Source organism: Cibotium barometz, chromosome 48, assembly GCF_041138505.1.
Source record: "Cibotium barometz isolate CiBa-2024 chromosome 48, ASM4113850v1, whole genome shotgun sequence".
NCBI classification, from domain to species: Eukaryota; Viridiplantae; Streptophyta; class Polypodiopsida; order Cyatheales; family Cibotiaceae; genus Cibotium; species Cibotium barometz.
In genome coordinates this window covers 46,251,739-46,279,393 of record NC_141093.1, presented here as the reverse complement: position 1 = coordinate 46,279,393, position 27,655 = coordinate 46,251,739, and the positions used below count along the sequence as shown (strand labels likewise).

Sequence of the window (27,655 nt, the reverse complement as noted above, 5' to 3'; positions counted from 1 at the left end):
ATAGGGTAAATGGTTTACAGTTGAAGAAGTACAATGTTAGGATAATGCAAGTAAGCTTGTGTGGGCCTGCAGTAATGAAGAATGCCAAGGTGGAGAATCTCGTGGACAAAGAGGTCTTGTACGAATTACAACTGAACGATGAGTGACGTGATTTTACCTATGCGTGGGGAAGTAAGAAAGGATCATCTGCTATTTTGTTGGCCTGCCCATGCTTGGAAAAAATGAAATACTCCTGGAGAATGATGGGTTCAGAGGAGGCAACTAGGAGGAGTGGGTAGAGTGTGAAGAGAGTCTCCTGCAAGAATGATCGAAAGGAAAGAGACGTGATGATGTGATTGTGCAGAGAAGACTTCATCCATGGTTCATATCAACAAAGATGATCACACGCAGATTAAAGACAAGCAATGATTGTTGATCTTGTTTGAGGAGTGAAACAGTTTCCTAGGATTTTATCCACGCATGAAGATAGTTGAGGGAAATGCTTATTGGTGTACACAAGATGAAGGTGACTGAACGTTTCTGTCGATCATGAAGAGAAGGGACCATCGTGGAGCTGAAAGGTGTTTTCTGAAATGAGGAAGTTGTTTGCTGAAGCTCGTGCTATCTTTAATTGTGCTACTGAATCGTCAGTAAATTATTGAGCATTTTGGTGGAAACATTGAGGAAGTCCGGCGTTGAGGGTGTCTCATTGTAGTTTCATTGGGAAAATGCTTACCAAGCTTAAGAATAAGCATTTGAAAGAAAAGGAGAACTAGAAAGATCATATCAATCCAAAATGGAGGGGACAGCAAGATGGCTAAAAACTACCGAACCATCATGGTAAGTAACATGATGGACAAACCTATATGGAACCATACTCGAATAATAAATCGGTGGATGGGCAAAGGCAGAAGGAATAAGGAATAAGGCAGGCACGTTTCTGTCTCAAGCATTCAACAGTAGACCTTCAAGTAGCCATAAGAGAAGCAATGGAGGACACGAAAGGGGACATCTATTGTTGCTTTGTAGACTTCAAGAAAGCCTTTGAGATACTACCTTGTAAGAAAATATGGGCAAGACTTGAAAGAGTTCAAGACCCTTTGGAAGTCAAAGAAGCCACATCCAAGCTCTACAAGAAAGTGCTAGTTGTTAGCAGAGCACTAGTAGATGAATCATGTTGCAAAGGAAAGGTTATAATAAGCCATGACATAGGGGTCAAACAGGGTTGCCCCCTCTCACAAACTATATTCGGCCTCTTTATAGATGAAGATAAAGAGCGGAAAGGGAGTCCATGTGGCATGTTATGCCTTACGTAGATGATGTTCTGCACAAAAGCTCAGCAAAAAATGCAAGCACATTTGTATGCACTGGGGTCTTCTACAATCATTCAGCATTGCAGGTCAACATAGCCAAGACAAATTCATGGTAACTGGAACTCACAACAAACAGATTGATGTGGCTTTCGAAGGGGAGCCTTTTGGAACAATCAACTCGTACAAATATCTAGGGCTGGAATTTTCTGATAACTACAAGTGGAATGCATGTGTAGAAAGAAGAATCTTGGGGTTTGAAAGCTTTGTACAGCTTCCAAAATAAGTGCAAGAAGCCACACCTACGGAATGGGAAATGAGAAAATTACTATACACTAAGCATTTACAAACAATGACCCTTTATGGATGTCCAAGCATGGGCTCCTAGGCCCTCTAGGGCCTATTGGAAAAGAATAGAAACTCTACATAAAAGATTTCTCATAGGGGAATTGGGGGTTACATGGCTTACCTCAACAAAGTTGGGAAAACTCACGAGGCATTGGAAGCTACACAAACCACTATGGCACCCAGATGGGATGGAATTGTGGGGCATAACAGCTGTGGATATACTAGAGGATGCATGTGAGATCAAGAGTTAGTGATACGGAAGATGCTACTAAAATTATTGCAAGACCCAGGGAAAAGCATGCAGTTTTACAAATTAGAAATTAATCTAATACACAAATATCTTGGAGAAGACATATCAATGTTTAAGAGACATCTAACATGTAAAATGAGAACTAACTCACATGATCTAGAGGTGGAGAAGGGAAGGTGGGCAAGACCTAGGGTCCCAAGAGAAGAAAGAATATGCACATTCTGCCCCACAGGGGAGGTGGAAAATGAGCATCCTAAGATGCTGAGCATATGCACACATCAAAGGAAGCTGTGATGAAAAAAAGGAAACCTGAAAAATCTATTAGAGCAACAAGCTACTCCACAACCGAGTACTTGAACTAGCACACAAGCTGGCTCAACAAGTACTAGTTATAGATCACTATTTGTTGATAGCGGTCACCAGTCCCATAGATCCTGAAAGACTCTTAATATATCATATAATATCATATCCTCTCTCTCTCTCTCTCTCTCTCTCTATATATATATATATATATATATATATATACATATATATATATATGTATGTATATATATATATATACATACATATATGTATATATGTATATACATATATATATATATGTATGTATATATATATATATACATATATATGTATATATGTATATACATATATATATATATATACATATATACATATATATGTATATATATATATATATACATATATATGTGTATATATATATATACATATATATATATATATACGTATATATATATAAAAGATCTTACTCTCCATGAGCCACATATCTCGTGATGCATGTTAGGATATAATCGCTGTCGCTCGTATGATTGTCAGCCTCTCTTTGTGAATAGACTTGAAGATTGGTAATTCCCATAACATTTGAAACCATGCAATAACAATGAGCAGAATATGGTACAAATAAATTCACATGATCAACACACAGTAAAGATTATGCAGTGTACCTTTACTCACTTCATAATAAAGACCATTCTTCTATCACCCTTTGCATGCACCTGTATAAAGTTCTCCAGGACCTTCTATTGCCAAAACAGATGTACAAACGTCAAGCAGATTGCTATCAAAGCAAAAAACATACTCCCCCTTCTTGTGCAGCTGCTGATGCAAACAGAAATGAACCAGGTTCAGGTGGAATGGAACACTGCACCGAGCACTTTGCATCAGGTGGATGTGCCTATAATAAGCAACATAAATGGGCTCGAAATGTCTACTTTTGGGTTACTTTGATACAATAAAAGAGAAACTTTACTCAACTTACTACTTATGAGCTAGCTTGCACAACCTAAATTAACATTTTATTAGTCCCAAGATGTAAGAGGGGGAACTCTTCAGTAAATATTGGTCTCTATGCTGAAGATTACTCATAATCGTGACCCGCCATCAACATCATCATCAGCAAGGTCTTGCTCGTTCGCTTGTTTAATCCTCTTTCCATCCCTGGATTGTGTCCGACCACGCTTTTGTTTACCCCTGAAGCAAGAAAATATGATTTTGTCAATGATACTAAGGATACCATCTTCCTGAGCTCATCCCAAAATATTACGCATGTCTCTTTCTTCCTCAAAGATCATTATACTATATAAACCTTCAGCATCTCGTATTGAGTTCGTTTTTCGTTTTCAGTGGCATGAAGGTCGAGTTGAATCTATATACATCTCCCTCCCTGCAGACCTTATTATATACATCTCTATCTCTAAGTGCATACATGTATATTTGTGTGTGTACATGCACCCACATAGAGTCTTTGGTGATCCCCCCATTGCCAAATATCCTTTCTTCAGGGGCATCTTTATGCCAATTGCTGTTTGATTGTTTTGAAGGTCCAGCCTCTGGAGTATCCTACTTGTCATACAGTGAAAATTTTCTGATTTTGTAACTACATCTCCCTTTACTGACAAATGCCTCTTGTAATATGATAGCAAATGGATTCCAACCCAAAAAAAAAGTGTGTAAAATTAAACAAAAGAATCAGCTAATATGCAAAGAAATTAACCTTACAGAAAAAGTACACAACTTCAATTAGAGAGGAAAATCTCCACCTGGGTTTAAAACAGGCTTTATGCCCAAATACTTCACAGGCAATAAGCAGCTCTTAATAGTGCAACTTCAGAAGGTCCTCTAGAGAAAGATACTCTGTTGCTTTGCTTCTTTAATGACTTCAGAAAAACCGCTGAAATAACAAGATTGAAACGCTCGAAACTTGTACAAGGGATCAGGTGGAGGCTCTGCTCACCAGGTGTAAGACCGTGATTTGAGTTTACCGTTCCACGTGACCAGGAGGATGGGGGAAAAAAGGCCACAGGGGCCAGGAAATAGGCTGGCAGAAAAGATGCCTAAGTGACCTGCATAAAGGAAGAAAAAGGGGGATAGAAGGTAGGCCTATAACCCCAGCTAAAGGCCAGCCAAAGCAGGCTGGCAAACCAGCCAAAACTGGTTGATAGCCAAGTCAACCCCAGGGCTGGTCAGGTCTGCCCTATTCACCAACCATGACTGGTCAGCCCAGGCAGTACTTGGCCAACCAAGGGGCTGATTGGCCACTCCCTTAAGCCCTATAAGAGGGGCCTTTGCTGCCCACCCTCATTTTAAACACATCATCTGACAGAGTTCATCTGCTGCCACTCCTGCCATGTTCCTTCACAGTGCTGCTGCAGCAGCCTCATTCCAAAATGTGTTGAAGGCCAATTTGACATGTGTCCTTGCCACTTGTTGGAAGGTTTGGTGGACAGAAACAGGGTCAGACCTAGTGGAGCACTCGGTGCATACTCATGAGTAGCAGCACTCTTTGTTGCAGACACTCAGGGCAGACCTAAGCAGGATCATTAAGTCCTTGCGGACAGATCTACGACAGACATAGGGTCAGCCTTGGAGGCAATTGGTGTACACTCGTGGATACATTATTTGTTGTTTTGCTATAGATCTTCCTTCAAGGAATATGTTTCTGGTTGTCAGTATATTGTTCTCTCTATGACTTGAATCTCTTGCTTCTCTCACAATCTGGGCAATAAGCTTCCGCATATTTCTTCAAGTGGTCTGCAGCAGAACCACCTCATGTTTTATCTTTCTCTATCATGGTATCTAGAGCAGCCATGTTTTGATCCTACTTGCAGCACCTTGTAGAGTGAATTGAGAAGCAAGGTGATGTCTTTTATTCAAGTATCATAGGGCCCTGGGGCTACACGACTTTGTGAAAAGAGATTCTACCTGAGCGAAGAGGCCACTTGTTGTGGCAGTCAAATCTGGTCAATAACTGTTATGGAGACAAATGCTTGGGCGAGGATGTAAGCTGGGTGCTGGCCTAGCCTCAAGCTCAGTGGGAGATGCAACTTACTAGATATATGGTTGGGAGGTGAGCTTGCCAGCTCCCCCGAATGGTCTTTGCTAGCTGTTTGCAGTGGACAAAGAGGCAGCAAAAGCACTTCACTATGTATGCACAATGGCTTCACAGGAACCCGTGCCAGTAGGACAGGAGGGAAGTAAAGAAGAACGATACAAGAAATTACTTGCTGAACTGGCAGAGGCTAGGCAAGATCCCCTGTTCCAAAGTTTAGTCAGTCCTCCTGTCGAAGGACCTGCTTTGCCCTTGGAAAGGGACAGGTCAGTGGAAGAAAGAGGGAGACGAAACCGTGAACGCAGTCATCACACGCATTCCCACAGGTCTTCCTCGTCACGCCATGAAGGCAGTAGACGGTCCCGTCGCTCTCGCAGGAGAACACGTAGCTTGTCTTCTACAGCTAGTGGGGAGTCAGACTCCAATTCTCCTAGCAGGTCTCCTGAAGGTCACACTCACAGGAGAGCAGGACGCAGCAGACAATGCAGCCAGAGGGACTTCAAAGAGGGCAGTAAGTCTGTCAAATTTATAACTTTTAATGGACATTATGCCCAGCCAGAGAAGGCTATGCAGTTCATCAGACAATTTGATGCAGCCTTTGGCATGGAAGATTTTTATGAGCCCTCAAAGCTAAGAGCTGTTAGCCTGCACTTAACTGGGGCAGCGAGTGCTTGGTGGGAATCTTTGTTGCGGGATGGTACCGCACCCAAGCACTGGAAGGCCTTTAAGAAGGCATTCCACAAGCAGTTCCTGCCCAAACCCTTCAGAGACCAAGTGATTAGGTCTTGGGACAGTCTGCACATGGAGGAAGGGGAGTCCATGGATGAATATAATCAAAAGTTCTGGGACTAATATTTACAAGTCCTACCCTTCCGCCGGGTATCCAAGAAAATGCAGCTGGAAAAGTATAGAGCTGGGTTGAACATGAAAATTCAAACCTAGGTGAATACGCAGCATTTCAAGGATATCCATAGTTTGATGCACGCTGCTACAGTGGCCAGCCTTGTTCAGATGGAAGATCCTTCCACACTTTTGTCACTGCAAGCAGGACTCCCGAAGAAAAGAAAATTTGAAGTAGGGAGATTTCAGAAAAGGTCTGAGGCTAGAGGGGAGAAAAGAATGATGCCTTTTCAGAAGCCGAGGGGTGGCTGGTATAGAAAGCCCCTCAGGGATTTCAGAGGCAAAGGCCAGTGGACGCCTGAGCAGATAGAGACCTTCCGTAAGGAGGGTAAGTGTTTTAGATGCGGCAAAGAAGGGCATGTGGCTGCCAAGTGCCCCAACAGGCCCTCCACATCGAGGGGAACAGGGACAGAAAAGCCACAAGGGCCGTCTAAAACAGCAGTGGGTGGAGTCCCTGACATTCTGGGTAGTAATGCCAACCCCGCAGCCAGAGAGCTTCTGTTGACATGGGGGAAGATCCGTGATCAGCCCGCCTTGATACTGTTTGATTCGAGGGCTACACACAATTTTATATCACACGATCTCGCCATGAAACTAGGAATAAAGGCAGAGGAACTTGGAAGAGCATTGATCTTCCAAGGAGAGTCAGTACCAGTTACTCCCTTGATTGGGAAGTTGAGGGTTCACATTCAGGAGTATGTGGACCAAGAGGACTTCTTGATCTCACCCCAGACACTATGATGTTGTACTGGGCACCCCGTGGTTTCACCATAAGCAGGTGCAAATTGTATATCCTGACCGACTCCTGAAATTTGTACATAAGGGTAAAGAGATGCATTTGGAAGCCAGGCAAAAGGGAGATACCATACCCCTTATAAATAGTGTGGCCGTTGGCAAATCAATAAAGAATGCTATTTCTGTGTACTTGATTTTTGTAAAGGACAAGCCAGCAGATTCTTTAATTGAATTAAATAATGCAGAGAATCAGAAATTACAGTTCTTAAATCAATTCCAAGATTGTTTTTCTGATGCCCTGCCAAGAGAGTTACCTCTTGAGAGACCGGATGATCATGGGATAGATCTGATTCAGGGTAGTGAGCCGCCGAATAGACCGCCTTACAGGGTGAGCGCAGCTCAGAGAGAGGAGATCCTGACTCAGATTCAGGAATTGTTGAGCAAGGGACTAATTCAGCCCAGCTCATCGCCCTTCTATTCACCAGTGCTATTGGTACAGAAGAAGGATGGTACATTTAGAATGTGCGTGGATTACCGCGCGTTGAATAAAATGACCATCAAGAATAGATTCCCGATACCCCGGATTGATGATGTGTTGGATCAGCTGAATGGAGCAGCTATCTTTAGCAGGATTGATCTTAAGAGTGGATATCACCAGATTCGGATCAAGCCACAGGATGTGCCAAAGACTGCATTTCGCACTACCTTTGGGTTATATGAGTATCTGGTTATGCCTTTTGGGTTGACAAATGCCCCAGCCACATTCAACAAAATGATGGGTAGAATCTTCCGCCAGTACCGGCACTTCACTGGTACATTCTTTGATGACATTTTGGTATTCTCTAAGACGGAAGAAGAGCATAAAAGGCACTTAAAAGTTGTGTTCCACGAACTACGAGCACATAAGCTTCTGATAAATTCCAAGAAGAGTGAATTTTTCCTGGAAGAAATCCACTATCTCGGACACATAATCTCCAAAGAGGGGATTAGAATGGATCCTGCAAAGATTAGAGCTATACAGGAATGGCCAGAGCTCAAAACGGTACATGAAGTACGCAGCTTTTTGGGCCTATGCTCTTATTATTACAGAAGGTTCATCTGACACTTTGCTGAGATTGCAGCACCATTACATGATCTAACAAAGAAGAATTCAGTTTTCAAATGGGGAGAAAGTCAAAGGTCAGCATTTCTTACACTGAAGGAAAAGTTGACTACGGAGCCCATACTGGTGGTCCCTCACTTGTATAAGTCATTTGAGGTGCATTGTGATGCATGTGGGGATTGCATTGGGGCTGCTCTCCATCAGGAAGGACATGTAGTGGCATATGAGAGCCGGAGATTCCAAAATGCTGAGAAGCAAACAAGAATCTATGAGAAGGAACTACTGGCTGTAATTCATGCTTTGACCACCTGGAAGCACTATCTATTTTATGGTGAGGACTGATCATCAAAGCCTGAGATATTTCCTTACTCAGACCAAGATATCTGAGAAGCATATGAGGTGGGCAAATATGCTGTCTATGTATCATTTTCAGATCATACCCACCCCAGGGACTCAGAATAAAGTGGCAGATGCTTTGTCCAGGAGGCCACAGATCAGCAATGTTACCATTGCGCATCATCAGGACTTAGCAAAGATGAGAGAACAATATGCCACTAATTCTGATTTTAAGGAAATATGGCAGCAAATGCAGGAAGGACTGTCATCAAGTCAATATTCAGTCAAAGAAGGATATCTGATGAAAGATGACTGTTTATGTGTGACCCAAGAGATGAGGCAAAAGATTTTTGATGAGTGCCATGCACCGCCTTCTGCTGGGCACCGAGGAATTGCAGCCACCACTAAGGCAATAGAGAGGTACTTCTTTTGGCCAGCCATGCGGAAAGACATACTTAGTATGTAACTGAATGCCTAATCTGTCGGAAAGTGAAGTATGACAGACACAAGACACCTGGCCTGTTGATGCCTCTACCCGGTACCGATCCCATAGGCACCGTGGGAAAGTGTTGCAATGGACTTTATTTTTGAATTGCCAACCACGAGAAATGGGAATGATGGTATCTGGACCATCATTGACAGATTCAGTAAGCAAGCCCATTTCCTGCCTGTCAAGAAGACAATCAAGGCAGACCATATGGCAAAAGTCTTTTTGGCACAGATCTTCAAGCACCATGGGATGCCAAAGTCCATTGTAAATGACCGTGACCCCAGAATGACCAGACTATTCTGGAGAGCGTTGTTTGACAACATGGGGACAAAGTTGGATTTTTCCTCTGCATTCCATTCCCAGACAGACGGTCAGAGTGAGACAGCAAACTCAACAATATTGGACATGTTGAAATGCTATGTGGCTGAGCGGAAAGCAGAGTGGGAAAAGTATCTCCCACTAGTGGAGTTTGCATATAATAATACAGTGCATTCGTCCACAGGAAAAGCACCCTTTGAGATCATCTATGGGAAGGTGATTCTGCCACCTATCCTCAGGACAAAAGATGAGATATTTGCAGCAGATGAGTATGTTAGAGATCTTGAGACAGCATTTACTCAGGTGCGGACAGCCATTGAAAGGTCTCAAGAGAAGCATAAGAAGGCTGCAGATAAACATAGAAGACAGATGGATTTCAAGCAGGGAGATTGGGTACTTCTAAAGTTTGAAAAGGCTAGACTCCGCAAGAAGAAAGGCAAGGAAAAAGTGTATGTTAAGTTGTCACTCAGAAACTATGGTCCTTTCAGGATTTCTGAGGTGATCAATGAAGTTGCCTTCAGGTTGGAGCTGCCTGCGCATTGGCAAATACATAATGCATTTCACATTAGCCTTTTGAAGAAGTACCAAGGACCAGAACCAGTGGATCTAGTTCTGGAAGACCCACCAGAGGTGGAAGAGTTGGAGGAGATCCTCCAACCTGAGCAGATTGTGTACCATACCGTACATAAGGGCCCCAAGGGCGAAAAGAAATTTAGATTTCTTGTAAAATTTAAAAATTATTCTGCTCTGAATGCCAAGTGGATGGATGAGGACATGTTGTCTACTCATCCACAGCTATTGGATGTATATAAGGAGGCTTTTCAGTTGAGGACAACTGATTAGAAGCCGAGGGGATGTCACCATTTATTGATATCCCAAGATTAAAAAAGCATTGACCAAGTTTTGACTAAGTTTGACTTCAGTCAAAGGATCTTTTTAATGGTCAAAGTCATGTTGACTTTTAATTAATGATTTAATTAAAGTCAAAGAGTTCGAAGGATTCCAAAAGACTTAGAGGATTCTAAGTATAAAAAGGGGAGGATTCCCAAGAAGCACTATTTAATGTGCTAGTGACCCGGTCAAAGTCAAAGTGACCCGGTCAAAGTTAAAAATGACTTGGAGGATTCCAAGAGTGGGGCACTGGACCCAAGTGGTTTAAATTCCACGAAATCTAGAGAACAAGGAATGGGACCCGGACCCAAGTGGTTTGATTCCAGAAATCCGGAGAGAAAAATAAAAAAGGAGCACTGGACCCAAGTGGTTAAAATTCCAAGAAATCCAGAGAACAAAGAATGGGAACCGACCCAAGTGGTTTAGTCCAGAAATCCTGAAAGTTTTAATGGGGAACCGGCCCAAGGGATTGATATTAAATCATCCAGAAACTCGGTGTGACTTCGGTCAAAAGGATTGACCTCGGTCAAAGGTCTTTGACCTCAGTCAAAGAGATTGACCATGGTCAAAGTGGGTTGACTTGAGTCAACCAAGTATATATATTATTATGTGTACATATATGTGTGTGGGGACGCCCACTGTGACTAGGATTAGTCAAGTTTATTATTTCTAAAGATGCATGCAAGGCTAACAATTAAGGTGCGCTTGTTATGGTGCCATTAGTATTGTTACAGGTACCCGGGTGAATTAAAAGAGATTCTTAAAGAGCGGGACCCACGCACCAGTTTGCCAAGGCCCATGTGACCGAGGGCGTGCAAAAGAATTCTAGAGTGGGTGTGTGTAGCTAGCTAGGTGGCTTGTACCTAGCAGTTAGAGGCTAAGGTTTAAGCATGTGGCCAGTTACTATTTTTGGAGGTTTTGAGATAAGCCTCACCTCTTGTAAAGAATCTAGTCTAGCTTTTGGACTGCTACAGGCTGCTACAGGCAGGATTTCTTTGTAATTGATCTTTCTTGCAATTAATACAAACTCGCAAGGGGGGCAAGCAGCATGAACTCGGATAATATTGATCGTAGCTCGCTGAAGCTCCCGCCTCCACCCTGCACTGCGCGCCCTTCACATTCCCTCCCTCGCGTCCCTTCCTTCCACCCCCCGCCTGCCATCGCTCCCTTCTTCTCGCCGTTGCGCCCCCTCCTTCCTCGCTGCTTCGCCTCCCCCCTCCTCGCCATCTGGTCACCCCTGCCTAGCCTCTTCGTCTGTTCGCCCACCCCCCCCCTCTTCGCCTGTTCGCCCCCTCTCCCTTTGTCGCCTGTTCGCCCCCCCACCTCTTCGCCTGTTCGCGCCCGCCTCCCTTCAACAGCGCCCCGCCCCCCCTCCCTTTCGCGTTGTTGCCGCCCCCCCCCCCCCCCCCCCCTAGGGCTTCTCCTTCGTTTTTCGCCCCCTCCCTCCTCTTTCGTGCTGATTTTCACCCCCAGGGGGTTTTGTTTTTTCTTCATTTTCATCCGGTCTTCCGCCTCTTTGTGTGCAGCCAGTTTCTTGCAGGTTTTCCGCTTTCGCCTCGCCTTCGCCTGAGCTTCAGACTCTGATGGAGACTCCTCCCGCCTCGCCTCAGAGGGACTCATCCGCAGCCCCCTCGCCCGCCCCCGAGGACATCCCCATCAGGCTTTCTCTTTCGCCGGAAGAGGAAGCGAGCCTCACCGCAGAGGTGGAACGCCTCCAGGCTCACTCCACCATCTGCCGTATAGTCGGCACTCGCCCCAGCAGAGGGGAGATCAGGGATCTTCTTCAGGCTCGCCTTCTTGCAGATGTGGGCAAGATCCTGGATGTACAGCTCCTGGGCCGGGGCCATTATCAGATCGAGTTCGAGGCCGCCCAGAGCGTTGCCAAGGTCCTTGCCATGAGTCCTCTGCACATCAGGGGTGCTGGGGCTTTCTTCAGACCTTGGCAGCATGGATTTGACCCAGCAGCGGCGGAGCAGGGAGAGCGCCTCTTCCATATTACAGTTTGTTTCCTTGGTCTCCGCCGGGAGTATCTTCCGCTCCTCTCCAGGCTCGGAGCACTGGTGGGCTCGGTACTAGAGATGGGCCCCTCAGCAGCTTCAGTGGTGGCCAGAGCAGCTGGGCTACCTTCGGTCAGAGTGTTGGTGTCTGACATCTCCTCCCTTCCTAAGGTCATTCAGCTACCTAGGATAGGGGGGGGGTGGATAGATCAGAGAGTGGAGTTCTCGGGGCTCCCGAACCAGTGCTTCATTTGCAGGCAGGTCGGTCATCTGGCCAAGGCCTGCCCTCGCAGGAGACCTCGACCCTCACCACAGCAGAGCAGGCTACTGATGGCCCGCCCACAGATTCGGCTCGGCAGGCTGCCTCAGGGACACCTGCTCAGGCCACAGAGACCTCGGAGTGGCAGCCTGGACAGGGGCGCCGCCGAGGGAGACAGCCACAGCAGCACGCCCAGAGACCGCTGCAGCAGCAGCCACAGTCTCAGCCTCACTGGGTTCCTGTGAGGAACAGCTTTGCTCCCCTTCAGGAGGAGACCCCTGCAGCGACCAAGGACCAGGAGATGCCAGCTCCCCCTCCTTCACCCCCCCCACCCCCGTCCCCTCCCACCGCCTCGCTTCCACCATCGCCTCCTCCCGCCCCCGCTCCGGTTTCGGCAGCAGCTCCCTCTCCACCTCCCTCGCCTCCCCCTCCTCCCCCTCCGCCCGCCTCACCTTCCCGGGAGACCCTGGCAGTTCCCTGGCGCTCACCTGCAGTCCGGAGAGCGCTGAGCACTGCCTGATCCGGGATTCTTGCAGTACACCGGGTGGGCAGATTCGCAGCCGTTCGGATGGGGACTACTCTCCATCCAAGCCGCTTGCGAAGGCCCGCCGTACGGCTGAGACAGCATCCACCTCAGCAGGGCATCCATGAGGATCATCTCATGGAATGTACAGGGCCTTGGCGGAGCACACTTTATACGCTATCGAGGTTGCTTGAGGTAGGAGCTTCAGAGATGCATGGTTGGTGGCAGCATTGACATTTTGATGATGCAGGAGCACCACTTGGGTGAGAGCAGGATCCGGAGATATGGTTCGGTGATGCCTGGTAGATGGGACACTTTTTGGTCTGCAGGGTTTGGTCCTTTGGGTGGACAGGGAGGAGTATGCATGGTTATTGCAGATGCATGGCGGCAGGCCATTGTGGATCGAGGGATCATTGTGCCTGGTAGAGCACAGTAGGTCATTCTGAGGATGCATGATGAGCTATTGGGTGTGCTCAACATCTATGCGCCCAATCATGCTAGTGCCAGAGCAGAGTTCTGGACTCAGGTTACAGATGCATTGCCAGAGGCCGCACATTGGTGTGTTGGGGGAGACTTCAACATGCTTGAGGACCCGGCAGATAGGGTGGGAGGCAGTCATGTTACAGTGCACGGCACGGAGCTTGCAGCTTGGGACCGGTTTTGCATGTCACTGAGGATCACTGATGCATGGCAGCATGGGGCTTTCTCCCGGTCTCAGGACAGTCTTAGTTTCTCTCGGTCGGATCGCCGGCAGGGAGGGACTAATCTATCACGGATTGATCGCTTTTATGTGGGCGACTGGTTAGGGGAGCGAGGGGGCTCCGTCGGCATTCTCGCTGGCACCTCATTTTCAGATCATGCGCCAGTTATATTGACATTGGAGGAGGGGACACGGGAGCCCAGCTTGCAGTTGAGGATCCCAGAGAGGGTACTTGCAGATCCCAGTCTCGCTGAGGACATTGAGAGGATCTGGCATGATAGTCAGTGCTCCGACCAGGATGCAGCGGGCCAGTGTGCCCAGGGACTCATTGATCTTAGCTCTTTTCTACACGCTGCAGCTTTGACACGACTGGGAGAGAATCGCGAGCGGGAGCAACGGCTGAGACGCAGCCTTGCTTCGCTACAGCGCCTTCAGGAGCAGCAGCCTACATGTGAGTGGGTGGCGTCCCAGCTGAGCCAGGCACGCCAGGAGGTTAGAGAGGTAGAGGAGCAGAGACATGAGTTTTACTATCGTCGTCAGGCCTCTCAGTGGACGCAGCTTGGTGATAGAGTGACTGGGGAGTTTTTTGAGATCACTGGACCCCGTCATGCGCGAGCAGGAGTCCGCCAGCTTGGTAGACCGGATGGATCGGTAGCTACTGAGCTCGGGGAGATCAGAGCCATTGCCACTGCATTTTATAGTGACCTGCTTTCAGCGGAGCCTGCCACTGAGGATCGAGATGTTTGCAGACAGACTGTGTGGGCCCATGTGCAGAGGAGGGTCACAGACCATATGCGTACAGTTCTAGGTGCGCCTCTGTCAGAGATTGAGCTTGCCGAGGCCTTGAGGGTCCTGCCGCGACATAGTTGCCCAGGGGAGGACGGACTGACGCCGTCCTTTTTTATGCGCTATTGGGACCTTTTGGGGCCAGGCCTTCGCAGGGGCTTTCAGCATGTTTTGGACACTGGGGTGATGCCGCAGAGCTTTTCAGAGGGCTTGATCTATCTTATCCCCAAGGGGGAGGGAGTATCAGATGACATTCGGCATTGGAGGCCTATTACGATCCTCAATACTGTCTACAAGGTCTTAGCAAAGGCCTTGAGCTTGAGGATCCAGCCCTTCCTGGGGGAGTTGATTCATGCTACTCAGACAGGATTTGTCAAGGAGCGCAGTATCCTTGACAACATCTTTACTTTCTGGGAGGCGACGGCCCGAGCTAGATTTCTTGGAGAGGACTTGGTCGTGATGCTTCTCGATTTTGAGAAGGCATACGATAGAGTTGATTGGGGATTCTTAGAGGGCACTATGCTTCGCCTGGGCTTTGAGCCAGGATGGATCAGAGGGGTGGCAGCTCTGTATTCCACAGCTCGCAGCCAGGTGCTGATTGCAGGAGGACGGGGGCCGAGTTTTGAGCTGACCAGATCAGTCCGTCAGGGGTGTGCTCTCGCCCCTTTCCTTTTTCTCTTCTTTGCGGAGGCTATGCGTATGTATTTGATGGCAGAGGAGGTTGGTTTGAGAGGACTTCAGCTCCCAGTCCGGGGGGAGGATTTGCTTGATGCTGAGTTTGCAGACGACACGGGCTTATTTTTGCATGGCCAAGAGGCCAATCTTATTCGGGCTGAGCAGTCGCTCCAGGTTTTTAGTGCAGCTTCGGGAGCATTGATCAATTGGCGCAAGACAGTGGCCTTTTGGATCAGTAGTGCTCCCACTCCGGCATGGAGCCCGGACCCCGATTTTAGATGGATTCCTCCAGGCACAGCAGTGCGGTATTTGGGATGCCAGATTGGCCTCGATTTGTCACCTGAGCAGCAGATTTCCCCGCTTCTTCTGAGCATTCGGAAGAAGCTATTGTATTGGAGTACAGCTCGACTATCCTTGGCTGGGAGGGTGGTGGTGGCAAATCAGGTGCTGTTAGCAACCATGTGGTACATTACGTCTTGCTGGATTTTCTCGAGCTCTTGCATCAGCCAGGTACAGAGGCTGATCAGGAACTTTCTGTGGTCTGGGCGGGACGGTCAGCCAGCTCGGGCAAAGGTTGCATGGGCAGTTATTACACTTCCGCTGGCTCAGGGCGGTTTGGGCATTATAGATCCAGTCGATCAGAGTAGAGCCTTATTGGGGAAGCTTATTGTTCGGGGGTTGCTTCCAGGCGCTGAGCCTTGGAAAGAGCTCCTCTTGCAGCGACTGCAGGCTCGGGCGCCCCCTGCAGGGGATACTTGGGCACCAGAGATTCGCTGGATCTTCATAGAGATGAGGAGGACAGGCCTCAGTAGAGGATGGGAGGACAGATTTGCTTTGAGTATCCTGAGAGCTTGGGAGCTGCTGAGACCGGGGCTCTCTCAGCGGCCTCCTTCTTGTGTTGAGGAGCGGGCCAGGCAGCCGCTCATCTGGAGCCCAGCGGTTCGTACGGAGCAGGGTCATATGCTGGGTTCTCGGCCTCGTCTAGCCTGGGGACCTTTAGCGGCAGGCCCAGCTCGTAGTTTTGGAGACTGGCAGGCTTTCTGCAGTCTACCAGAGGAGATCCAGGTGGAGAGGCTGAGTCACTTCAGAGGGGGGTTGATTATGAGGGATGATATACAGGAGGCACTCACAAAGGAGTGGTTCACACCTCTCGAGCCAGTGGCCCCACGGTGGATGGGAGCCTTTACACAGTTGGAGATCCTGATTGCTGTCAGAGCTAGCACTGAGGATGGCAGATGCCTCTACTATGAGATTCAGGATGAGGGCAGACTCCAGAGAGTGGAGGTGGAGTCGCCTTTGGTTGCAGAGTGCACCTTTCAGAGGATTCGGGTAGTGGCTGCCGCTTCTCGGAAGTGGCATATTGACCCCGACCCTGCTGATGTGCTCCCGGATTGGCGCATATGGGCATATGCAGCGCGCCCCTTGGCCCGGCTACAGTGGGACCCCAGGGAGTACGAGTGGCATGATCCTTATGCATCCCTTGAGGCCACAGAGATCACCTTTTTCCAGTATACTGTTCGGCTGGGACGGCATATTTTGACGGCGAGGAGGACGGTTTCTCCAGCGGCAGCGGGGCATTGGCGATTGCAGGGACTCTCACAGGAGTTCCTGGAGGATTTCTGGGCTCGGCTCTGGGCTAGTCGGCAGGCCCGCAGGATCTCGGCTTTTCAGTGGCTGGTCGCCCACAGGGGCTCAGCAGTTGGCACTTGGCTTGTTTACAGCGGTCTTCCGGCGGCCTGCATCCGATGCGGCCACCCTATGGAGACACAGAGACATTGCCTTTGGGACTGCCCTCAGGCACAGCAGATTTGGCTGCGGATGCTGCGTATTCTGGCCCCCCTCTCTCCAGAGGGTGTGTTTACGTGGGGTGCCGCTGCTTGGTCGACTTCGTCAGGGCCTGCTATGGGCTATGAGATGGAGCAGGGCAGTCAGGCCATCAGATTTATTAGGGGCCAGCCTCGCCTGGTTCCGGCACCGGATTTCTCGTCCGCCAGCTGGACACAGGAGATGGATTTACGATGGGAGCTCCTCAGCAGCCTCACCATCTGGTTCACCTGGAGGGCCCGGTGCTTTATGGCCTTTGAGGGGAGATTGGAGCCACCAGCAGAGACTGTACGGGGGATTTGGCAGGAGTTGATCCACACCCTGCGAGGACAGTACGACCGCATCCGGGGAGACTCGGATGAGGCGATCTTACGGCGCCAGGCCTTTCACACCACTTGGCGCTGTGGCCCGTTCTACACCTTACACACGGGATCCCCCCGTTGGCACTACAGGACACCTGTTTGGCTCTTTCCCCCCCCTATTGTATGATTTAGCCGCTCAGTTCTTTATACTGATGCTTGTATTTTGCAGCACCTAGGGAGAGTCTCCCGGGCTGCCATTATGTATTCGCTGCTCTTCTCTCTCTTAGGAGCAGGAGAGATCTTTTGTAGCCCTACGGGCGTTTTTATATAACAAATGAAAGGATCTTTTCTCGGGAAAAAAAAAAAAAAAAAAACCTCGCAAGGGGGGATCCAGTGATGCAGTTGCCCTGGATCCTAGTCGGGGTGTCGTGTACTTTCAAATGCATGCTCAGCAGGAAGTAGAGAAAAGCAACAGGAAAGAAAAAGAAAAAAAAATGATCGTGCTGGAGTTTGTGTAATTTTCTGTCTGTAATCTTGAAATGGAGCTGCCTGTGTGGTTTTAGCTTGAGTGGCTTGGTAGACCATTATTCAGCCCTAGAGCGCAGGAGGTCTAGCCATCATTGCTCCAGAGCCCCCATGCCCGAATATGTGATGCGCAAACTCATTCTGGTAAAAGAGGATGGAGGGCAATTGCCTGCTATTATAAGGAGCATCCATAGAGCACAATTGAGCTACACAAAGTGGATGTATATAAGCGCTTTTTATGGCTAAAAATACAAAGGGATGGGCCCCCTATGTATATTACGGGATTTTATATCCCGCACTGGGCTTCAGATGCAAATTGGGCGAGAGTAGAGCGATTGCAGATTCTCGTGCTTGCACGGGATTTGTAGCAAGCCATCAGTTCCGCATCGTTTTGATCTAGCCAAGTTTGGAGCACCTCCAATACAGCTTGATGCAAGCTTCCAAGTGATCACATATCTACACAGGATCCAAGAGTACGGCTCCTCATCTACTGGCTGACTTCGACTCTCTATGTCTTTAGCCTACGCGGGTGAACAAAGATGTTGGTATGCTCATATCGTTTTCTTTTTTGTCCTTTTTGTGAAGATATCTGTTGATACTCCCAGGGAGCTGCCTCAGGGCCTCCTTGTACTGATGTATGAACAGGTTTTCTATTGTCCCAACACATCCGGGTCCACGACCTCACGTCCATGCTCTCAGCATGCCCTACCGGAGTCACAATCACACTCATCCGCCACAGGGCCGCTTGCCGCCCCCAACAACTGACCTCGACCTCCATCAAGCAGCGAGACGTCAGAGGCCAATCATTCATCGCAGGATTTTTTTCAGCCTCCCACCCAATGGCCACTTTGTGATTGGCCTCTGATGACTGCCATGCTCTCCTTTTTTTGTATCACCATTTTGTAACATTTTTGTATTATCTGGAGATAGAGATAGACATTTTTTGTGTCACGACTAGACACACCATCCTCTATATATTTTTTGGTAGACACAGCTCGGCTGGTTCGTTTTGAGACCGCCACCGTAATGCCCACTGTATCAATTATCTTTAGTCTCGTAGACCTTCACGGTCTCCCAAAGATTTTAATAAACTTTCTTTCTTCTTTCTTTCTCTTCCTCCTTGCCTCCTTCCTTCTTCCTCCATTCCTGCTCACTTCTGTCCTGCACCCTCACGCCATAGCTGCTTACTTCCGCCCTGACCCACGTGCCATAGCTGATCACCTCCACCCTGATATACTTGCCTCCTGTTTTTTACCCCTGACCTGTTGCCTCATCCACAACCTGTTGCCTCCTGCTGCGACCTGCTGTTTATACCCGCACCATTTGGTCTACACCTGCGCCTGCTGCTTGACATACTGCCCCAAACCTGCTGCATCAACTCCAGGTCACGCATCAGCATCACGCCCAGTCACTTGCTCTCATGAGCATCTGCCCACAGCCCTGATTCGTGGGCCTGTTTGCACTCCTGCAACTGCCCACGTTTCTGGCCTGGAGGTGCCTGCGCTGCCTTGACTGGAAATACCCGCAACTGTGCTACCTAGCAAGGGTAGCAAGGCTAGCAAGCAAAGCCTATACCTTGGGCCTTGCCATTGCCAAGCTCGCTTCAGAACTACCAGCCTCAGTTCGACAAACATCAACAAAGGGTACCACCGCAGCCACCACTTCAGCTATCACCTCCACTCTCAATGTGCCAGTCTCTATAGGAGACGCCTTCAATCCAACACTCCATTTGCAACCATCCCCACTGCAAATGAGTTATATGTCACCCCTACCCCTTACACAGCAGCCCTTCCCCACCCCTTCATCCTATACAGCTAGCATTGGACCTATGTTCCATCAGTCCCCCGCTCACTCCAGACTTACACCATGTCACAATTCTCACCCCCCAGGATTTCACAGGATACCATCAACTACATCTTGACGGAGATTCATCACTTACGGGATAGAGAGGTGGAGCATGCTCGCACTATTCAGAGTATGGGCCAGAGATTCTACACCTACGACAGGAGGTTGTCGCTCTCACAGTTACAGTTACAGTCACAGCCACTCCACGTACCACACCTGAGGTAGAGGATCAAATCACCACCATTCAGACAGCTATTGAGGAGACCACAAGATGGGTGGACATTGCGAAACGTGCACCAAAGGCGGCCGTGTCAGCTACTATTGCCGAGCAACAGCAGAGAGCCAATAAGGCTCTCAATATCTGAGTACGGGGGATCCCTCGGACAAATTCATCCATACCCTTGGTAGATGCGACCGCTTTTGTGACCTCCACACTGGGGATTGTAGAGCATGGGATTGAGCATGCATGGCGCACGAGACGAGACGTCATGCACCCACAGCCCTTGATTATTAGATTTCGGGATACTCAGGCTTGACTTGCAACTCTCAGACAGTGTTCCTCTTTACGAGACCACCCCACTGTCTTTATGGATGAGGACCTCACACCTTACAAGTGGAGGAGCGGCGTGCTCTCCTACAGCAGAGGGATACAGCCCGTCAGGAGGGAAAGTGGGCCGTGGTCCGAGATGGACGGTTACGGGTTGGCCCACGTTGTCCAGCTCCTATAGATACCATAGGAGAACATGCAAATCCCCCTCCCAAATAGGGAAACATGGTCTATGAGACTTAGCACACAATATCCTTGGCATGCACTGTATGGAACTGTAATGGTACCTTATGGTCCGATCCAGGGAATTTTTCGGAGTCATACATTGGATGAGATATTGCTTTCACACTGAGACACACCAGAGCCTTAAGCGTCCTCTACCCATAGTTAGTGCATACACTTGGAATTAGCATTCCGCAAGGAGACCGGAGACACGAGAAGTTAGAGGATCAGGGGGAATTGCAGTCCTATTCAGATCAGCCCTCATCAATTTGATTTCCGTGGTTCGATGTGACACATGCCCACTTCCTCTGGCTTCGACTACGATGCCCCTCCGCTCGTGACCTGTTCATAGCGATCTGCTATTTCCCTCTAGAGACATCGCACTTTACACGGATTTTACATGTGGAGACGGAGACCTCACCCTACTCATCAGTACTACACCCAAATATTATGTTCTCTAGACACTAAGAGGTCCTCCAGGTTGGGGGACTTCAGCGTGAGGATAGGTACACGACAGACATCACGTCTAGAGTTTCACTCAAACCCCATTCTATTACATGAGATGGTATAGAAGATTCAAGCATCTCTTGATCCTCAGCAGACAAACATGCCCCCATCACCGCATATGGACATTCTTTCTTAAATCTAGGCTGGGTGCATGATGCGATCATTTGCAATGGCTTCCCTCATGGAGGCGGCGCCAGTGTTATTGATTACCTCATGGGATCTCCTACTTTAGCTTCACAGATCACTGATTTCCACGTCACACCCCCACCTCCAGGAGCCGACCACACCTACTTGCTCTTCCATATTCTCACCTCCAAACACACCCCCAGTCATATACACCACCTATCATGACATACACTTTGATCACAAGCTCTCTCCCGACGATGCAACACATCTATCCTCCCTCCTACGCCACATAGACACCATCCCCTCGTAACAGTTGGTATGATGATGAGTGCAAGGCTCTCTGCCGCACACTTAGACTCACGACCAAAATAAACACACGGGTAGCCCCCCACCTATTCACGGAGTATTGCCGCCCGGTCCACCCCAAAAAACAAGCATTCCTCCGCCAAAATAAGGACGCGCTAAAACGAACATTTTGTTTAGTAGTAACTTCAAGGAGTTTTGGAGGAAGTTTCTGGAGCGACGCTCTCTCACACCCCTCACGGATACTTCTCTCCGGCACTCCTACACACGTACCCTTTATGATAAATCTAACCAGTCCTCCCCCTAACCTATCTAAAATTCCTCGCCCTACATCTTGCACACTTTTCACCCCCAAGGGAGTCACCCATGCAACACTCTAGCTCCACAATGGCCGTACCAAGGATCACAAGGGGCTATGTACTGAGTTTAGCGCCTATGGCATACAAACTCTAGATCCGATCCTTGCAGAGTTATTTAATGAAGCTGCTAGGGTGGCTGCCTCAATCTTTGTCTGCCATGCCTGGGCCCCTCGAGTTGCGCCAACTGCGGCAGCTGCTAAATCGGTCGTGTCCATCTGACTAAAGATGACGAGAGGTGCTTAGGCATGCGGTCATTGCTGAAAATCTGTTGGAAGGCGCCAAGGAGGGGCTGATGTATCTAATCCTAGAAGGTGGTGAAGAAGGCATGAGAAAGCATGTCCTCTCCTGGGCATTTCTGCCCATCTAGCAACAAGACCGCATCTTGCATCTCTGTTGCTGTGAAGGGAGCAAGAAGGACTTCTCCCATACTGGGCTGCATTAAAGATGGCGTGTGACTCTAGACCTCCTCCCTACAGCAACGGGCCTAAGGGGCTGGCTGCTCCTACAGAAACAGTGTCCAATGGTACCCTGTGGCAATCTCCATGACCTCCTCAGGGCCATCCCAAGGCTACCATCCTGGGCCTTGAAACTGCGAATTTGCTCCCCTGAAGATCTCTGACCATGTGTCTGAAAGAACTCACACCTCATCCTATCACCTTTCCTCGCCCAAAAGGATGTGGAAGCATGGAAGGAGAAATCTGATTGTCGTTGCATTGACTCCTCCAGCACGGAACGTGCACGGATCTCCTGAAGCCTGAGCTCCTCCGAACCTCGAGCTGCCTGCTGCATACGTTGAATGGAAGCGAGGTCTTTGCGGAGACCCCTCCCCCTGGCCAATTACTCTGGCTGGGCCTGCCTCCTGACAAATGCTGCTCGAATCTGCTGAAGCCTGTGTCACCTGCTCCGCCAAGTCACCACAAACATCCCACTCCCTATCCCACAGATCCACTATATGGCTATGAACCTCCACTCCAAAAGAGAAAGAATCCAGGATCCTGCAAGAACCGGGGCTATGGAATGAGCCGCCTCGTCTAGAGTCATGATCACACGACTATGATCTGACACTGTCGTCCCAGGCACCACCCCGGACTATCCACCTTTGCCAACTGCCCACTTGTTGACTTAGTAACGATCCAACTGCTCCAACAATCTACCCCCTTCCCGCCGCAAGCCCCAAGAGAAATCTACACTCCCTGGCCATATGCTAAAAGAAGGCTCTCTCCAACTGTCCCTCCCTCCTACTGCAAAGAGGAAGGACTCCCACGTAGTTTGCTCCACGTGCACAATGCCAGCTAACTCTGAACCCCTGCCTTGCTGATCCTCCAATGTCTAGAGATTGTTGAAGTCACCTCCAATAATCCATGAATCCACCTCAGGGGTCGAATCTGCCAATGTCTGCCAGAAGGAAGTCCTCCGCCGAAGATCCGTAGGTGCGTAGATAATGAGGATCCCAATCCTGGAACCCTTTGTCTCTATGCCGACCCAAAGCGCTCACCCAGGAACCAAGGTACCATGTCCAAAAACACACTGGGTAAGCGAGGCACCAATGGAAGTGCACACACCTCCGCTACGCCCCTACTCCCCAATCGAAGGCTCCTAGTGTGTGAGCATCCTAGAAGCACCTTCCCACATCTGCTAGTCTGCGCTACCGAAAGCTTATGATCTTGTAAAAAGAAGCATATCCAGACTACCCACCAAGGCTAGCTGAAGCTCTTGCCTCAAAATCAACTTCCTTGGACCACGGACTCCAGAGGAATGAAACCCGTTAACGTTCCAAGAGATGATGTGCATACTCATGCTGATGTGTGGTAGGCCCCGAATAGTTGTCTGCTCGCGGTCGATGATGACATCGTCGATGGAATCCCTGCAAACAAACGAAGACGCTTTTGTGAAGGTTTAGAGGGGGGGGTCTGACTCATCCAAATCGTTCCCTAAAACCTTCAACAGTGGAGTAAGCCCCTTCGTGCCATGAGTGTACGCCTTCTCAAGCCAACTCGAGATCTCACCCGAGGATATGCCATTGAAGCCCCTGAGCTTCGCTCCCGTACAAGGCCAAACATACTGTAGATATATTCAATGAAGCGAAGGCCAAACGATCACCGTAAGGCAAAACCACTTGGCGTTGCGGTGCCACCTCAAGCGAACATCACCTGCCTGAAACTGTTGCCTAAGTAACTCTCCAGCCATGGTGCCAATCCATCCCTGTACTTGCTCCTAAGTCTGCGCACAAATGGCCTCCCAAGCAAGGTCATCTGACCACTCCTTGGTCCCATCATTGAGAAGCGTGAAAGAGTAACTCAGTCCATCTGATGGGGCAAGAGCAGTGATCTTCCCATCTGCCCCCTTGCAGAGAAAGAAAATATTGATGCCCAAACAAGCACATCTAGATAGTCCCAAGGGCCAGAGCGGTACAACTCCAATGGCAACTCTCGAGAACCAAGTGAGGAAGAAAAGGAAGCGGAGCGGCCTAACTAGGGGATGCACGGATCTAAGGTGTAGGCTAGGGACGAACCACCTGAGGTACTATAACATAAACAGGCTGTTCCTTTTCAAGATTACACACACAGAGATTCACAAAACTGCAGCACGTCTAAAATTTTGTTTCTTTTCCCTGCTCTTTTTCTTCATACACAACATACATTTGAAAGCTAGTCCACACCCCCACTAGGATCCAGGGCAACTGCTTTCCTGGATCCCCCCTTGCGGGTTTGGTATTATTGCAAGAAAGTTTTATTACAAGTTACTGCAGAAGCAGCCTGTCTTCCAAAATCCCAGAACTAAGAACTAGTCTAGAATCATTACAAGAGGTGAGACTTATCTCAAACCTCTAAAAATAGTAACTGGTCATGTGCCTACACATTAGCCGCTAACTGCTAGGTACAAGCCACCTAGCTAGCTGCCGCACACACACTGGAAGCTACTTGTGCGCGCTCGGTCACATGAGCCTTGGCAAGCCGATGCGTGTGTCCCGCTCTTTAAAATCCTTTTTAATACATCCGGGTACTTGTAACAATTCTAATGGCACCACAACGAGCGCACATTAATTGTTAGCCTTGCATGCATCATTAAAAATAATAAACTTGACTAATCCTAGTCACAGTGGGCATCCCCACACACATATATGTGCACATATTATTATTAATTACTTGGTTGACCCAAAGTCAACCCACTTTGACCAAGGTCAAACCTCTTTGACTAAGGTCAAAGACCTTTGACCGAGGTCAATCCCTTTGACCGAAGTCACACCGAGTTTTTGGATGATGTAATATCAATCCCTTGGACCGGTTCCCATTAACTTTTCCGGATTTTTGGATTAAACCACTTGGGCCGGGCCCCATTCTTTATTCTTCTGGATTTCCTGAAATTTCAACCACTAGGGTCCAGTGCCCCTTTTTATTTCCCTCTCCGGATTTTTGGAATCAAACCACTTGGGTCCGGGTTCCATTCCTTTTTCTTCTGGATTTCTTGGAATTTAAACCACTTGGGTCCAGTGCCCCACTTCTTGGAATCCTCCAAGTCATTTTTAACTTTGACCGGGTCACTAGCACATTAAATGTGCTTCTTGGAAATCCTCCCCTTTTATACTTAGAATCCTCTAAGTCTTTCGGAATCCTCCGAGTTCTCTGACTTTAATTAAATCATTAATTAAAAGTCAATATTACTTTGACCATTAAAAATATTCTTTGACTAAAGTCAAACTTAGCCAAAACTTGGTCAAACCACTTTACTAACCTTGGGATATCAATAAATGGTGACAGGTACCTCCTCTCCTGCTTGGGTGCTGACAACTGGTGGGGTGAAGGGGATACTTTGCACATCTTGTAGGGTTGCAATCACTGGCTCCTCTAAGGGGGGCTGGGTGGGGAGGGGGTGGGGGTGGTTGGGGAGGGGGCTGAGGGGGGCGGGGAGAGAAGCTCCTACTACGTCTACTGCACTCCACCTCCTCATCAACCTCTAAAGGCTTGCTTTTCTATTTGTTCTTCTTTTACTTTTTTCCTACAACCTTCGTCCATCCCTCGCCATCCGGTGGGGCAGTCTTTTGGCGGGTTGTGCCCTGTGCTGTCGACTTCGAATGGCTAGGAAGAGGGGGCTCTGTTCTAATGAAGCGAGGGTATGATCGCGCCTAGCGCCCAAATCCATGGCACCTCAAGCACTGATCGAGAAGTCCTGTGACGAGAAGACTCTGAGAAATAGCCCTCGCAGCATTCACTATCTCTAGCTCCGAAGGCAAACTAGAGGGATCAAGCAGCGAACTCAACGGACACTTGCGGCAGCCACTACATCTGCGAAAGTATCCTACATGACCCACCCAAAGTGTGCCCCCCAATCCCTAACAATGGGGTGAAGCTCGGCCGCCAAGCCAGGAAAATGGAGGGTGATTTGTGGAAACAAGAATCGAAGTCATCGGCACTGAATCCCCTGTATCCAATTGACACGCCCATACACCGAAGTACCTATGAAGTCTGTGGCGCCTCTCCTCAACATGATAACCTGTTGCTTTGTCAAAGTAACTTGACAGGCTTTGGAAGAGGAGGGGATCCTATCAGGCCACGGGCTCCCAGCTTGAAGCCACCATATCGAAGGGACAAACTAAAAGCTCACACAAATTGGAAAATTGGTGTCCATGTGTTCGGTATGCTGGCATTGTATAAGGGGCGAATTGCTGCTCGAGCTTGAGCACTGACTTGAATGTCTTTGAACTCAATCTAGGTGAAGGGAGGCTTTGCAATCATGTTAGATCCTTTAAAAATTCCATCCGCACCATTGACTATTCCGTCAGAGGTGACGAGATTTCCAGTGCAAATTTTGATTATCATACCTAGTTTCAATACTTCATAATGTTAACATGAGCTGCTATTGTGAGCTCGCTCCCGCTCCCCCCTCCATCTACCTCCCCTCTCTCTCGCATGAGCTCACCTCACCAGAGCCTCGCCTTCCTCATCGTCGCCCTCCCCCCTTGCTTCCTCCTTGTTGCGCCTATAGCGCGGCCTACTCCGCAACCTGTACACAGCCACATGACCTGCTCACATTTTCTGCGACTCGTCCCTGTGCTCACCCACAGCTTGTTCGCGCCTCGCCTTTGCCTTGCTTTCATGCGTGACCTGCTCGTGAGCCTGTGCATTCTCGAGTTGCTTTATGGGCATCGTGAGTGTGAGTTGTGTCTCACTTGGCTCTTGAGCGTGGGCAGCATCCCCTTTCCTTCCGCCATCGCCTCCTCCCTGGGTTGAGCCATCTGCATCTTTGTTCCCTCTCCTCACGGCTTCGACCCCTGAATTTCAAATTGGGAAGAATCGCTTGAAGACTGTCAGCCATCAACAATTCCCACCACAACTGACCGTTGCACGAACGGTGCACAGATCACAAGGACTCTCAATGGACTCTCTTGCATTTGACACTACAGGTATTAGAACTCATGGACTTCTTTACACTGCACTATCACGCATTTGCGATCCAATAAACCTCTACACTTAGCACCAATACAACAAAATAATATTAAAATTGACACCAAGAAATTGCACGACTGATGTGAGATCCCTGTTCCCATCGAGCAACGGATTCGGGGTACTAGCAGCGGAAGTAGCACTTCTCGCGCGGGACAGGGGTCCCACACTCGGGGCCTCGCTCACGGATATCCGGACAAGAGACTAATCCGTCGGTTTGTCCAAAACCAAAACCGAAAAAACTTCCTTTACCCGGAAAGCATGGGCGATTCCACCAGGATAACTCTTTACTCTAACGTAGTCAAGATCATTACGGATCAACTGATCTGACTGCACCTTTAATGGTACTTGGTCAAATCAAGGAAGAAACTTGCACTTGGATCATTGGGATCAACGCTTTTTTTCCCATCAAGAGAGGCACAGCCGTTGATTCCTATCCATAGAACAATTTCTATCCGGGATTTACTTCATCTATCGTATTAATAGAAATTAAATCTCGATTTACGGATCCATCAGTCCAGCCTAACCCCATCCGATCCCATGGGTTAGCCAACCGCCCAACCACTATAGTGATGGGATCCAATTTGGAATTTGGTTAGGTTTTGTCCCGGGTACCAAGGAAAAGAGTTCCAAGGCCCCCTAGCCGGAAGTTCATGCAAACATAAAACTAGCCACACCACTTACACACCCAATATGAAATTGCCTT

At 48.6% G+C, this 27,655-nt stretch overlaps 1 protein-coding gene across 4 annotated transcripts in view; it reads right to left on the bottom strand.

Annotated features, from left to right (window-relative positions):
• Positions 1-2,908: 2,908 nt before the first annotated feature.
• The window catches only part of LOC147611224 (uncharacterized), a 216,210-nt gene continuing 191,463 nt past the window's right edge, over positions 2,909-27,655 (bottom strand). For all 4 annotated transcript variants that reach the window (XR_015263894.1, XM_086785280.1, XM_086785283.1 and 1 more), the window contains one exon: positions 2,909-3,378. Coding sequence is in view for 3 of the 4 variants with exons in the window: in XM_086785280.1 (XP_086641406.1) it covers positions 3,270-3,378 (109 nt within the window). In the remaining variant the exon portion in view is untranslated. The remainder of the gene's footprint in view (positions 3,379-27,655) is intronic.